Raw genomic sequence first — 12241 nt, forward strand, 5'->3', positions numbered from 1 at the left:
CGTGTGCGCGTCCTGACGCTCAGTTTTGAAATCACTTGTTTTTCTTCTCAATGCCTGGATGGAATTTGACGTAGCCTTTAAGATCTGCGAAGTCAACCAGTCCTCTACTCGGGTTTTTTATGCCAGCTGTTCACGAGCCTCGCGTTGGTTTCCCGTTCCAGCCTCCGGTGTCCTACAGATCGCGCAACGCCCTAACGTCCAAGGCGTACAGCTGCTTCGAGCAGCGCAAGGTCAAGGCCTTCTACAGTGTGGTCGTGGACAACAGCTTTTCCAAGGGCGTCCTCTCGCTGATACAGGTAAGAAGCTAGCGTATGACATTGCCGAGTCATTAGCACTCACTGCTTTCTTTGCTGTGAAGTTGCTGCAGTGTTTGCTGTTTTCTGCTTCCAACAGCTCGTCGGCGTTGGCAAGCTTCGACCCAATGTTGTCCTCATGGGCTTCAAGGCTGACTGGCAGACGTGCCCGAAGCAGGAACTCCAGGAGTATTTCGACGCCATTCAGTGAGTCGGAGTCATATACGAGGTGCCCAGTTGCGTACCCAGGAATTTCGTTCAGAGGGAGGGGGGGAGGGGGCTCACGTTGCAGCTCGGCCTCTTTCTTATAGAATTTGTCGAGGGATCAAATACATGAATATATATATATATATATATATATATATATATATATATATATATATATATATATATATATATATATATATATATAAATGTCTTGTCGCGAGGTTGTGTGCATACATGAAGTGAACTTTGTTTCCAGTGACGCTTTTTTTGCCCTTTATCAAGCTGTATCTTCGTATTTGTATATTTCATTGTATCTGCATTGTTTCATTGTAACTGCATTGCCATTGCCAAAGATGCCGCAAACGAATTCTTGAACGCTATGCACTGTCAATAGAAATAATATATTTATTTTTTAAATAAAAGAATGTATTCGTATGTCTAAAAAACTATGCGAGAAATAACTTATATCAAGGCTTCCAGTTTTTTTCATAATAAGTCAAGAAAATATCACGCGAACTGTATGAATATATCAGTTCGAAACCAGCAAAGCAGTGCATGCCGCTGATATTAAAAACGTAAAGGCCATGAAATGAATAAGTTGAGGACAAACATTTTCACGAAGCTTTGTCATTTAAGAATCTTGTTTACGTTTTTCTGCATATGAAACGACCAGAGAAATATCTCGATGACGCTGTCCTTCGTTCCAATGTATTCCGCAGAAGCAGCTGTCACCGGTCGTGTATTGTATTTTAATTGCACGTAATATAGTGCAATTAGAGAGCACATATAAAAAGCAGGAGTTCCGCAAAATATATGCTAGAAATGCGAAGATACAATGGAATATACAAATACGAAGATACAGCTTGATAAAGGGCAAAAAAAGCGTCACTGGAAACAAAGTTCACTGCATGTATGCACACAACCTCGCAACAAGACATTTGAATATACGTATAAGTCTCCAATAAATCTACCTATATAAGCAAAAGTCGCTGTGTATAATGCGTCAAACAAGGAAAATAAACATGCTGCGCAATCACACATTCACAGAACACAGAATCCTAAGCCCGCGCCCTCTTCTCTTTTCACAGCCCCCGATGCATCGCGCGTGACGGAAGGCAGCGCGCTTCCTCCCCGCTTTTCTTCCCTGCGCGCGCAGAACTGGGCCACGTACCATCGTCGGCTCACTCCGACTATACTCTTTCACTTGCACATACAGCATGCGACGCGCGGTGACGATGTTATAGCCCTTGAACTTTAACGGAACATGAGGACGATGGCAACGGCAGGAATGCGCCTGTAGTATCCACATAATTGCTATCGCAATAATGTAAGAGTATCCGGTAACTGAACAGTACCGTGGCCCATTACTTTCCGCAAAAGAAGTAACAAAGTCGGACTTTCACCATGCGACAATTCGCTGCGGCGCCACAATATATATATATATATATATATATATATATATATATATATATATATATATATATTGTGGTGCAGGCAAAGGCAAGCATGTTGGCCACAATCGAATGCCTACCTTGGGTGCCTAATGTAGCTACCGAAGCAATATCAAAGAAAACGTGAGACGCTTGGTCCACAGAGAACCATACGCACACTGCTCGGTATCCTACACCGGCGAGACAAAGGACTTTCCGGAGAAGCTGCGATAGCGTCGAAGTGAAGGTGATGCCCTCAAGCGAACGAGCTGCAATTTTGAACACCAGGGGATCTTTAACGTGCCCCCGATGCACGGGAGACGGGTGTTTCTGCATTTCGCCCCCACTGAAATGCGGCCGCCGCGGCCTGGATTCGATTTCACGTCTTCGTGCTTATCAGCGCAACACCATAGCCGCTATGCCACCGCGGCGGGTGCTAAGAGGTTCCTTAATTGGACCAGTACATGGCTCTTAGCATAGTGAGTGTGTAAAATAAACGAATTTTGTCATAGCATGTTCGAAGATGACGGCAACAACATGGACACGGCGTTCGCACACCATGTGAGTTGTGTCACTGGGTAACGACGCTGAGAAGCGTAGCTGGCTCAAAATGTTGCGTAGGCACAGTGACGGAAGCTGGATGAATATTTGAGCTGGATACCAGAAACATAGTCACCTTGTACAGGTAGCGCGCTCGATCAAATTGCACATACGCATAAGGCGAGGCCGTTCAAGAGAATAGAGAACTGGGCAAGTTTGTACCGTTTCATGGCTAATAACAAGAGCACGCTGAAGAACGAAGATGATGGAAGGCGTAGACACAAATCAGGCGCTGGCGTTTTGTCTGCGCCCTTCTTCGTTTTTGGTGCACTGTTATTAGCTATGAGGCCATTGCTAGTATATATGTAGTGACATCTAGTCGTTCAGTGAAACAGACAGTACATTTAAATTGTGCTCTTCCAATACTTGCTGTTGCCACTGACGGAAAACGGACTAAGAGATGCGCGCGTACTCGCGACACACAGAATATCGAGCACAATTGCGCAGCAGCACTTCACAAGCGTGCCTACAGGATAAAAGGCTCTCAATATGTTGTAATGGTTCTTATTCGAGTCTATTACTTCGACCTACCCCCAGTGTAGCTCTGTGGCTGTGGCGTAGCGTTGCTGAAAACAAGGTCGCTGGTATGATTCCGGGGGCAGCGACCGCACTTTAGATGGGAGCGGAATGCGAAACGTTCGTGCACCGTATATATTAGCCGCCATAACGGAGCACGCTAATGGAACCTAGGTGGTCAAAATTATTCCGGAGTCCCCCAAAACGGCGCGCCTCATAATCATGCAGTAGTTTTGGCATCTATAAGCCACAGAAAAAAAAAATGTTAGTACTTCTCGCTCTTCGTTATTAGGCTCGAGTGGTGCCCCGTCTATAAGTTGGCACCAGAGTCATCGCGAAGATTAGACCACAGTTTGCCTTGGTGCTTCCTCAGACGAAAGCGCTTTTTTTTTTCTGTTGCTTGCAGCGAAAGAGCTGAGCCACTGAGTAAAATAGAAAATAAAATGGAATAAATTTTCAAGTACAGCAATGGGAAATGTATTAGCGCCTCATTCCCGGCGTACTTTAATCATATGTAGGAGACGAAGTGCGCATCCTGCAAATAGAAACAAACATAATCGAAGAGACTCGAACCACCGGTACACGTGGCGTTTCTTTCTCACGCAGCCACTCATTCGACTCGCACATGTCGCTGTGCATCCTGCGCCTTGCCGAGGGCATCGACTTTTCCAAGTACTCGGCGGAGGAAATGGCCGCCGGCGCGACCTCGAGCTCGGACGCTGCGTCCGCAGTGCCCGCGGGCGTCGAAGGCAGCCTCAACCGGGACGCCTCCTCGATCGACACCCTCCCCAGGCACGGCTCCAACTCGCAGCTCTCGCAAGGTACGCGGGGCCCCCTCGCCTTTCTTCGAACCAATCTCGTGGAACGGAGTGATGTAAGCGGGCTTCTCTCAGATAGTTATGTGTTAACCCGATAAATAGACGTTGGCAGGCACGCAGCTATTAGTGGGAGTGGAAGACGCCAGGCCAATGTGAGCTCTCACCTTCAAACTATAGTTCTTCCTCTCTGCTGTGCCGTTGCGACTGAATTACGAACTCTTGTATGCGCTTGCGTGTGCGCGCTTAGACAAACTATTTTCCTTTGCATCGTTTCGCACCCTTTCTCCCCTTCGACATTGAAGGGTAGCCAATTTGGCTCGGCTTTCTTTACCTCCCCACATACTTCTTGCCACTTTTATTTCTCTCTCTCATCTTCTTCGCCATCTTTTCCATCGGTGCGGCTCCTTTTATCCTCGATACTACCGTCAGTTTTAACCTGTGTGACTAGAGTAAGGAATTCAGAAAAGGAACACCGTTTGGCGGTGCAGAAAGGGACTGGATGCAAGCAGAAAGTTTCTTGGACTAACGTAATAGGCGGTCCGAAGCACTATAAGCATTTAACTGCATAATGCCATAATGCCATAGAATAGCATAAGGCCTTACAGAATACCGGTCAAAGTAGGCGCAAGGTGTAAGAATTTGGCGTATAGAAAAGGCCAGGCCGAGAATTTGACAAGACGAAGCGCTGTCTAAAATCTCATTCTTGCGAGGGACGAACATTTGCGGAAGCAAATCAGCTCAGTTTAAAACAAACACGTAGAAACGTACGCATGAAATGTATGCGGTCACAAGTTTCGTGGTAGACACGCAATTTATCGTTTGTTTGGTACGCGCCTAACGAACTAATATGAAGTTCTGTGGAAAGAATAAGCCACTTGTTGGCCAGACGGCATTTTTTGTCTGCCTTTTCTACGAGGACGTCGTTCGAATCGTTCCAGATTTTTATGAATGATCAATCAGCCGATGTTCACACATCACTGCGCCAGACTCCTAGCAGTTCTTTTGAGCACGGTCTGATTTTTCATAGCACGCGATCGCCAGCCGAGTTCACTGCGGTTGCCTGTATGCGATGACATGGCGCTTTGATGCTCTTTGAAATCGAAGCCTGTGTTGGGGGCCCTAATAAAATAACTATTCGTCGCGCAATGGATCAATTGGCATTTCATACCATGTTGACTGGGTACTTCGGCAAGAAAAAAAGAGGTGCAACTCGCGTTTAGCAAGGTGTGTCGCAAGAATTTACTTCGGGCAACATGGTGGCCCATTGCAGAAAATGTCTGGTCACTCCTTGATTTCGAGTGCGCGTGACATGTTATTCACCCGTTCTTTTATATGCTGGGTGTTGCTTTTCCCTGCAGTCAAATTAACCACGAGCAAAGACACTAGAACAGAAATAGCTTTTGCTTAGTTATGTACCTCCGGTGCTATAATTGATTTCTTTCGCGTAAAAAGTACAAGGCAGCACAAAAGAAGTAAACATCTACGAACCAGCCTCATTCACTGCCCTATTAACCTTCACTTCGTCCGTAGTGTTCAAAACCGCCGCCAAACGCGCGCTGTACTTACGCTCGGCACTTTCTCTGCGAGCGTTCTCAGAACATTGAATTCTTTCACCAAGTGTTCTCTCTCTCTTCTTCTTCTTCTTTCTTTCTCTCTCTCGCTTGCCGCTTTCGCTGCCCTCTATGCAGCCCTGAGACCGACCGCTTCGTGGTTGGTCTTTCTGGCAGCCCTCACGCTGGCCGGTGAGTCGATCGACGCGCACTTCCGCACAGAACACTGATCCAAAGCAATGATGTGATATCCTAATTTATGTTATAGCTTTGTGTACGAAGTATGAATTATTTTCAGGCACGCAGTGCTTCGTTCATAGAGCTTTTTGTTGTTGTTGTTGTTGTTGTTGTTGTTGTTGTTGTTGTTGTTGTTGTTGTTGTTGTTGTTGTTGTTGTTGTTGTTGTTGTTGTTGTTGTTGTTGTGCACTTTTGTAGTATGCTCGTCCCTGAAGTTGGGTTGCACGCATGCGTTCCTCGCAACACTATTTGTTTTGATCCGCATCTGTCGTGTGTCGTGCGCTGTATGTTCCTTGTTTTGTGTTTTTTGATGCTCGGCAATAAATAATTAGAAGAGATACCCAGAGAGTAAGTCTGCAAAAGCCTGCAACTTTCGTCGAAACCATGCTAGGTGACTGACGGGATATGAGACTACGAAGAAGATATGGACTAGTGCTCTTCTACGTGTGTCGACTCGGACATTAAACCTTCTATAAATAAATATAGTGTCCTTCCTTCCCGTAACATCTCTGGTGGAGTCACGTTACCTTCATTGCCGGACACTACAGAGGGCGTATTCCTGTGCCCCACATACGCTAGACTCAGCATATAAGGGTGTGTGTTCCACGTGCCTATCACCTATGTGCTAATTATAGTGTATTGTGTCGTCCCGAGTAGCCAGGTAAATGAGGCTGACACGGCCCTGTGTGAGGCTTGCATGAGTACCTATACACGTTCGCCATCAAATATGTTAGTTTTATGTGCTCCATCGAGTATACTTGTATTGTGCGCGTATTTGTTGTGGGCCTTGCATGTATGTGCGATTGTGTGACAAGTCACATCTTAATCTTTAAGTTGCTTCTGAGGAAATCATTCTAACGCTAGGCATTGACAACAAGGTGGCAATTTGGGCTCGTTGGCACTTCTGGACTTGTATGAAGGGAACAGTGCGACGCGAGAGAGTGATGAAAACACTTGGGGCGCAGCGCTAACCAACCGAATTATTTTATTTCCGGAAAGGCCTGTTATACACGTAAAGCTAATAAGGATAACCGTTATCTGTAACCTTCCTTCCCAAAAGTATTCGGAAGGCAACGCGTTCCAGTGCATGGAAACGACGCAATGTATATAAGATGACCCATTTCTCGATGCGGTCGCGGTGCAGCGGGCAGCTCGTGCGACGAAGACGAGCCCTCGACGGCGCCGCAGACTCCGACCGTGGAGAGGGCGAACAGGGACTCCGGCCTGGGCACGTACCGCAAGAACGCCTCCTCGCCGTCGGCCAGCCCCCGCGGCGGCGCCTCGTCAGGCGGAGGCGCCGGGGCCCCGGTCATCGGCCACGAGAGCGTCACGGTGACGTTCCGGCGCGACTCCTCGGCGCCCACGGTGCTGCAGCGCTGGACGCGGCGCACCTCGTCCCAGGCCCTCGAGCGGAGCGTGCCCAAGAACGTGCTGCACTCGGTGAACCAGTTCCAGCGCAAGCAGAAGAAAGGCTCCATCGACGTCTGGTGGCTCTACGACGACGGAGGTACGTGCGCGCACGTCGCGGCCGCCCCGAGGTTTTGGGTGCCGTGTTGAGACTTGCTTTGAGAGCGGGTTCCCGAGACAGGGCTCTGTTACCCCGTGGCTTTTCTTTTATTTTTTTTAGCAGGCGCGCGGGCACTAGTTCACACACTTCTCTCGGGGCTGTTGCTTGACAAGAGAGAGAGAGAGAGATGAAGAGGAAATGCAGGGAGGTTAACCAGATATCAGTCTCCGGTTTGCTACCCTACACTGGGGATGGGAGATAGGGGTTAGAGAGATGACATAGGAGAACGCAAAAAAAAAAACACACACACGCACGCACACATGCAGACACACACACACAAAAGGCGTTCCAGTTAAAGGCGTTCGCAAAGGCCGGTAGATCGCAGAAAGCGCAATAGCGCTTGCATGGCCTTCTTCTGTGACGTTAGGTCCCTTCGGTGGTGTAGAATTCTTTTCTCCGATAGCGGTTGATCGTCCAGTTGGTCAAGTTCGTGGCGAAGGCGTTCCCTCTGTGGACTGTACTGCGGGCAAGCGCACAAGATATGGCCAATTGATTCGTCATGGCCGCAGTGGTCACAGGTTGCGGTGTCGGTCATCCCTATGCGGCTTTGGTGTAGGCAACGCCCAACCGCAGTCGATACGAGAGCGTGGCGTCTCCACGGCGAAGCTGTGATGGCGCTCGGAGACTTAATGTTGGATCAAGGGAGCACAGTCGAGTATTTCTTAAATGTGGCTCATTCCATTGCGACGTGGTGTACCGCCGAGCAAGCAGGCGGAGCTTCCGTGCTGCGTCAGTTCTAGAAAGTGGAATTGGTACGTGGTGCTCCTCAGTATGGGCTGAGCGGGCAGCTTGATCGGCCCGTTCATTGCCGATAATACCGCAGTGACTTGGAAGCCATTGGAAGGTTATAAACATTTTGTGGCCTGCATCACTTATATGGTGTAATGTCTCTGTAATGTGAAATATTAGCTGCTCGTGCGGTCCGCGCCGTAAGGTTGCTTGAGAAACGTACCTTCACTCCGTTGCATTTGTCGCGAGTGCGTGACTATACGAAAAGCAGTGACTGCGTCAGTCGAGTGGTGTCGCTGCAACCCAGTTTCTCAAGGGGACACTAAAGAGAGGAATAATTTGACCTGTGTTTGCGATTACCTTTCTCAGCGTCTTGGTAAGCCGGAAAAGATGCGAGAAAGAAAGGTGGATCGCGACGCCACCTTCAAGCTACCGCACCATCTCGCCACGATATCACGAATTTCGACGTCGTCTGTTAATCTTTTATCAGTGAAGATACAATGTAATCAAAGAGTGAACTTGAACGTTTTGAACCTCAATGTGCTGAGCCACAACGGCGGTAATGCGAAAAAGTATTTTGAAATCCGGGACGTCAGACTGATGGACTGGCGCTCAAGTTTAATTATTACTTTGCATTAATTTTAATGTGCAGATTTTTTGTTGCGTTCATTCGGTCCAGCGAGCTTCCGAATCAACACACCTGCGTAGCTAAGGACAACGCGTCACCCGTTTCGGATGACCGAGAGATCTCAGCAGTACTGGTAACTTAGAGATAGGCGCTAAATTTATCGTTTAGTCACCTTAATTATAACGTTGCTTGTTCGGAGTCTTAGAAACTTTCTTAAGTGACTTTATTTCTGGTCATATAGGCTTTCCGGCAACATAAAGCAGCTGCTATTCTTTCTTTATTGAATTGAGAATAAAAGAAACAGATGTAGTCACCCCATAATCGTGTCGGCTACTACTTTTCTCATAGCAGAAATAACGATATATAAAAACTAAGTAGTAGGAAAATGAAACTAAACGTCACAGGGTCAGACATCTACAGCATAAAGTCCTATACATTCACGAAGGCAAAGGCAAGCCGCACCACAATGTGTGACTACTTCTCGGATCATTGAACAAGTCAACTGCATGTGGGCACAGCTGAATTCGGTGAGCGCACGCTGGCCCCCGTACACTTGCTTAATGGCCGAGCGGAGGCGGCCATTTTTGCTTTTACCATTAGGCGCTACTTTCACATTTTGCTTTTTCACATTCCGACCGTAGACTCGTCATCACTGGAAGTAATGAAGAACTGGTTTGAAAACATCGTTAAGGAAGGCGTCTATAGCGTTAATAAAAACAAACAAAGCATTAAACACAATATTAACCCGCCGTGGTTGCTTAGTGGCTACACTCTCAAAAAAGTTTGCAGCCTTTGGTTTGTATTTTGTCCCCTAACAATAAGCGTCATCTGTCTTGCCCGCATTTATTTTCTTTAACGCAGCGAGCCCGATGCTTCACAGTCACGAACGGCTTGCCGCGTTATCAGCTTGACACAGCATTCTCGACAGGAAAGTAGCGAGTGCCGAGTTTTCAAGAGAGGAAACACAAGCAATGCAGATGACGATTATTGTTTGGGGACAAGATAAGCGTCAAAGGGTGTAAACTTTTCTTTAGCGTGTGCGATGTTGGGCTGCTGAGCAAGAGGTCGAAGGATCGAACCCCGGCCACGCCGGCCGCATTTCGATGGGGACGAAATGCGAAAACATCCGTGTACTTAGGTTTAGGTGCACGTTAAAGAACCCCAGGTGGTCCAAATTTCCAGAGTTCCCCACTACAGTGTGCCTCATAATCAGAAAGTGGTTTTGGCACGTAAAACCCCATAATTTAGTTTTCATTTTAAAAACAAAATTATGTGCAAGTCACCATCAGTTCGCGACATTTTGCTAAAAAATGATTGTTTCGGGTCGCGACCTGGCGACTGTACCCAAGATAAGTTTGTGCCAACACCGAATATTGATTGATATTGATTCACAAGAATGATTCTAACTTGTGAAGTGAACACCTCCACAGCTGTCAATAGCTGCACAGCTGTCCGCCATAAATTAATTATCGGAATCAGTTCCGTAGGAATCGGCGTTACTTCATGTAGTAATAAATGTTATTTGTGTACCACTTGGAATGAGGACAGGAGAACGACATACACAAGCGCAAACTTTCAACTGGTTTTAATTGTAGGGAGTCAAGTGCTTTATATATACATGCATGAACGTGACGTAACATGGAAGACACAATAAAAATATGCATGTGCAATCAACAAGACAGGCTTGAATACGCGCATTCGTCTGTCGCGCCCCTGTCCTCGTTTCGACTGGTGTGCAAATAACATTGATCACGAATTATAACGAACTAGCACAAGCCACTACCATTTTATGTCGTAAATTGCCCATGATAGTATCTGACGGGGCATCTTTGTTAGCCAACCATGACACCAGCTCGAAAAGCGGCCGCTTGAAGTTATGCACATTTTAACCAACTTCTTATTGAATTTCCTACTTGTGCAAAAAGTATTGCCATTTGTTGGGCGTGTTGGTAAACTGACTTGGAAAGCATATTTATCGCCAGCGAACAAGGACAGAAGGACGACGATGAGGACAGAAGGGAGAAGGGAGCGCTTTGTGGTGTCGTCTCCCTTCTGTCCTTGTTCGCTGGCGCTAAATATGCTTTCCAAGTGCAAAAAGTAGTTTGAATCGGGAGAAATACATCATTTAATGATTTGCAGAGCCACTGACCTGTTCAAGCGTTTTTATTTCTTCGTTTTTGTCCACAGGCTTGACGATGCTTATCCCGTACCTTTTGTCGACGAGGTCCCAGTTCTCAAGCTGTCACCTCAGGGTGTTCGCACTCGCCAACAAAAAGTACGAGCTGGACAAGGAACAGCGCAAGTGAGTCTTTTTTGTGTCAGAGGCAGTGAGCCTATGCAAATTAAGGTATACATAATCAGTATCCTCCGCTACGGCGTATGGCCCTTGCGCCATCAATCATCACGGCTTATTTTATAGCTCACTTGTTGATTTGAGACGTGAAACTCCCTCTTCATTGAATCAATAATTAAGTCTACAAACCACTGAGCAGGTGCATGAATCTCAATCGTTAAATCAATCAACCAAAACCGTACTCCCGTGAGTAAATCAATAAGTCACTCAATATATCGATCAATAAATCAACCAGTCACTTTTAGTGAATAAGTGAATCGATCCGCAATTCAGCATTTCACTCTGGAGAATGCACTTGAAGTGTTTTTGCGAGAAGGAAACTGTCGCTCTTCCTAGCACCCATGTCTCAGAAAGTACATTTTACTAATAAAGGGGCTGCACGGTCTGACTTCGTTACACCGGGTAGAAAGAATTGCATTTAAAACGCGTGCTCTCTAATGTTTAGTCGAATTTTGTTATTTAAAATAATTAATTGCTCTAAGTCAAGAGGAACTGTGTAAACTTGGGAAAGGGATCGTCCGTACCTGTTTGGAACTTGAGAGTGTCTGGTTGCGCGTCGCCTTGCAAGTGCTATGTCTCGCGCGCGGGGTCGTTGAATAACCGAACGCTCTTGCTCCGCTTTTCAGCATGGCTGCTCTCTTGAGCAAGTTTCGCATAGAATACTCGGACGTGACCATCATTCCCGATATTGTGAAACCACCGCAGGCATCAACGTAAGTGTACCTTCTGTCTTCCTATCTTTGTTGTCGGCATCAGACAAAACGCTTCTGTGCGCGACAGGACCGTTTTTACTCTTTCCGGTGGCACATCGGTCATTTCACTACTGTCCTCATTTACTTGCAGCAAAGAAGAATTCTTCAAAATCCTGAACCCGTGGAGGCAGTCGTCGAAAGACGCCGAGTCCGATCAGACGTCAGCGCCGTTCGTGTCAGAATCGGAGATTCTAGCCTTTAAAGAAAAGGTACGCCCTAAGCGTTTGTGTCTCTCAGCTCTTCTCGTAACTCGGCTATTTACTCAATTTTAGGCACAAGCTAAGCTGTCCCATAATGTTTCTTTTTTTTTCCAGACAAACCGAAATTTGCGACTGCACGAGCTTCTGCGGCAATACTCAACAGGTGCATCGCTAATAGTGATGTAAGTCATTTCTTCTACTGACTAGATTCTGCATCACATACGTTATCCGCAACGTAGTTCTGGATGTCCTGAATAGAGAAACATGCTATACACAACTAGACACAAACGTACGCAGTTGACAAACTGTGCGGGCGAGTGTAGCGGAACAAAGAACTTGTTCCTAAGCGAAACATTGTTGC

General features: G+C 46.7%; 1 protein-coding gene across 1 annotated transcript in view; it reads left to right on the forward strand.

The window, feature by feature from the left end:
* Positions 1–12241, forward strand: part of LOC142571868 (solute carrier family 12 member 2-like) — an 86944-nt gene that overhangs the window by 70115 nt on the left and 4588 nt on the right. Inside the window, exons 16-23 of the mRNA XM_075680541.1 lie at positions 162–296; positions 394–500; positions 3653–3867; positions 6796–7158; positions 10763–10877; positions 11555–11641; positions 11772–11889; positions 11995–12062. Coding sequence (XP_075536656.1) covers positions 162–296; positions 394–500; positions 3653–3867; positions 6796–7158; positions 10763–10877; positions 11555–11641; positions 11772–11889; positions 11995–12062 — 1208 coding nt within the window. The remainder of the gene's footprint in view (positions 1–161; positions 297–393; positions 501–3652; positions 3868–6795; positions 7159–10762; positions 10878–11554; positions 11642–11771; positions 11890–11994; positions 12063–12241) is intronic.

This window comes from Dermacentor variabilis, chromosome 2 (genome assembly GCF_050947875.1).
Source record: "Dermacentor variabilis isolate Ectoservices chromosome 2, ASM5094787v1, whole genome shotgun sequence".
Taxonomy (NCBI): domain Eukaryota; kingdom Metazoa; phylum Arthropoda; class Arachnida; order Ixodida; family Ixodidae; genus Dermacentor; species Dermacentor variabilis.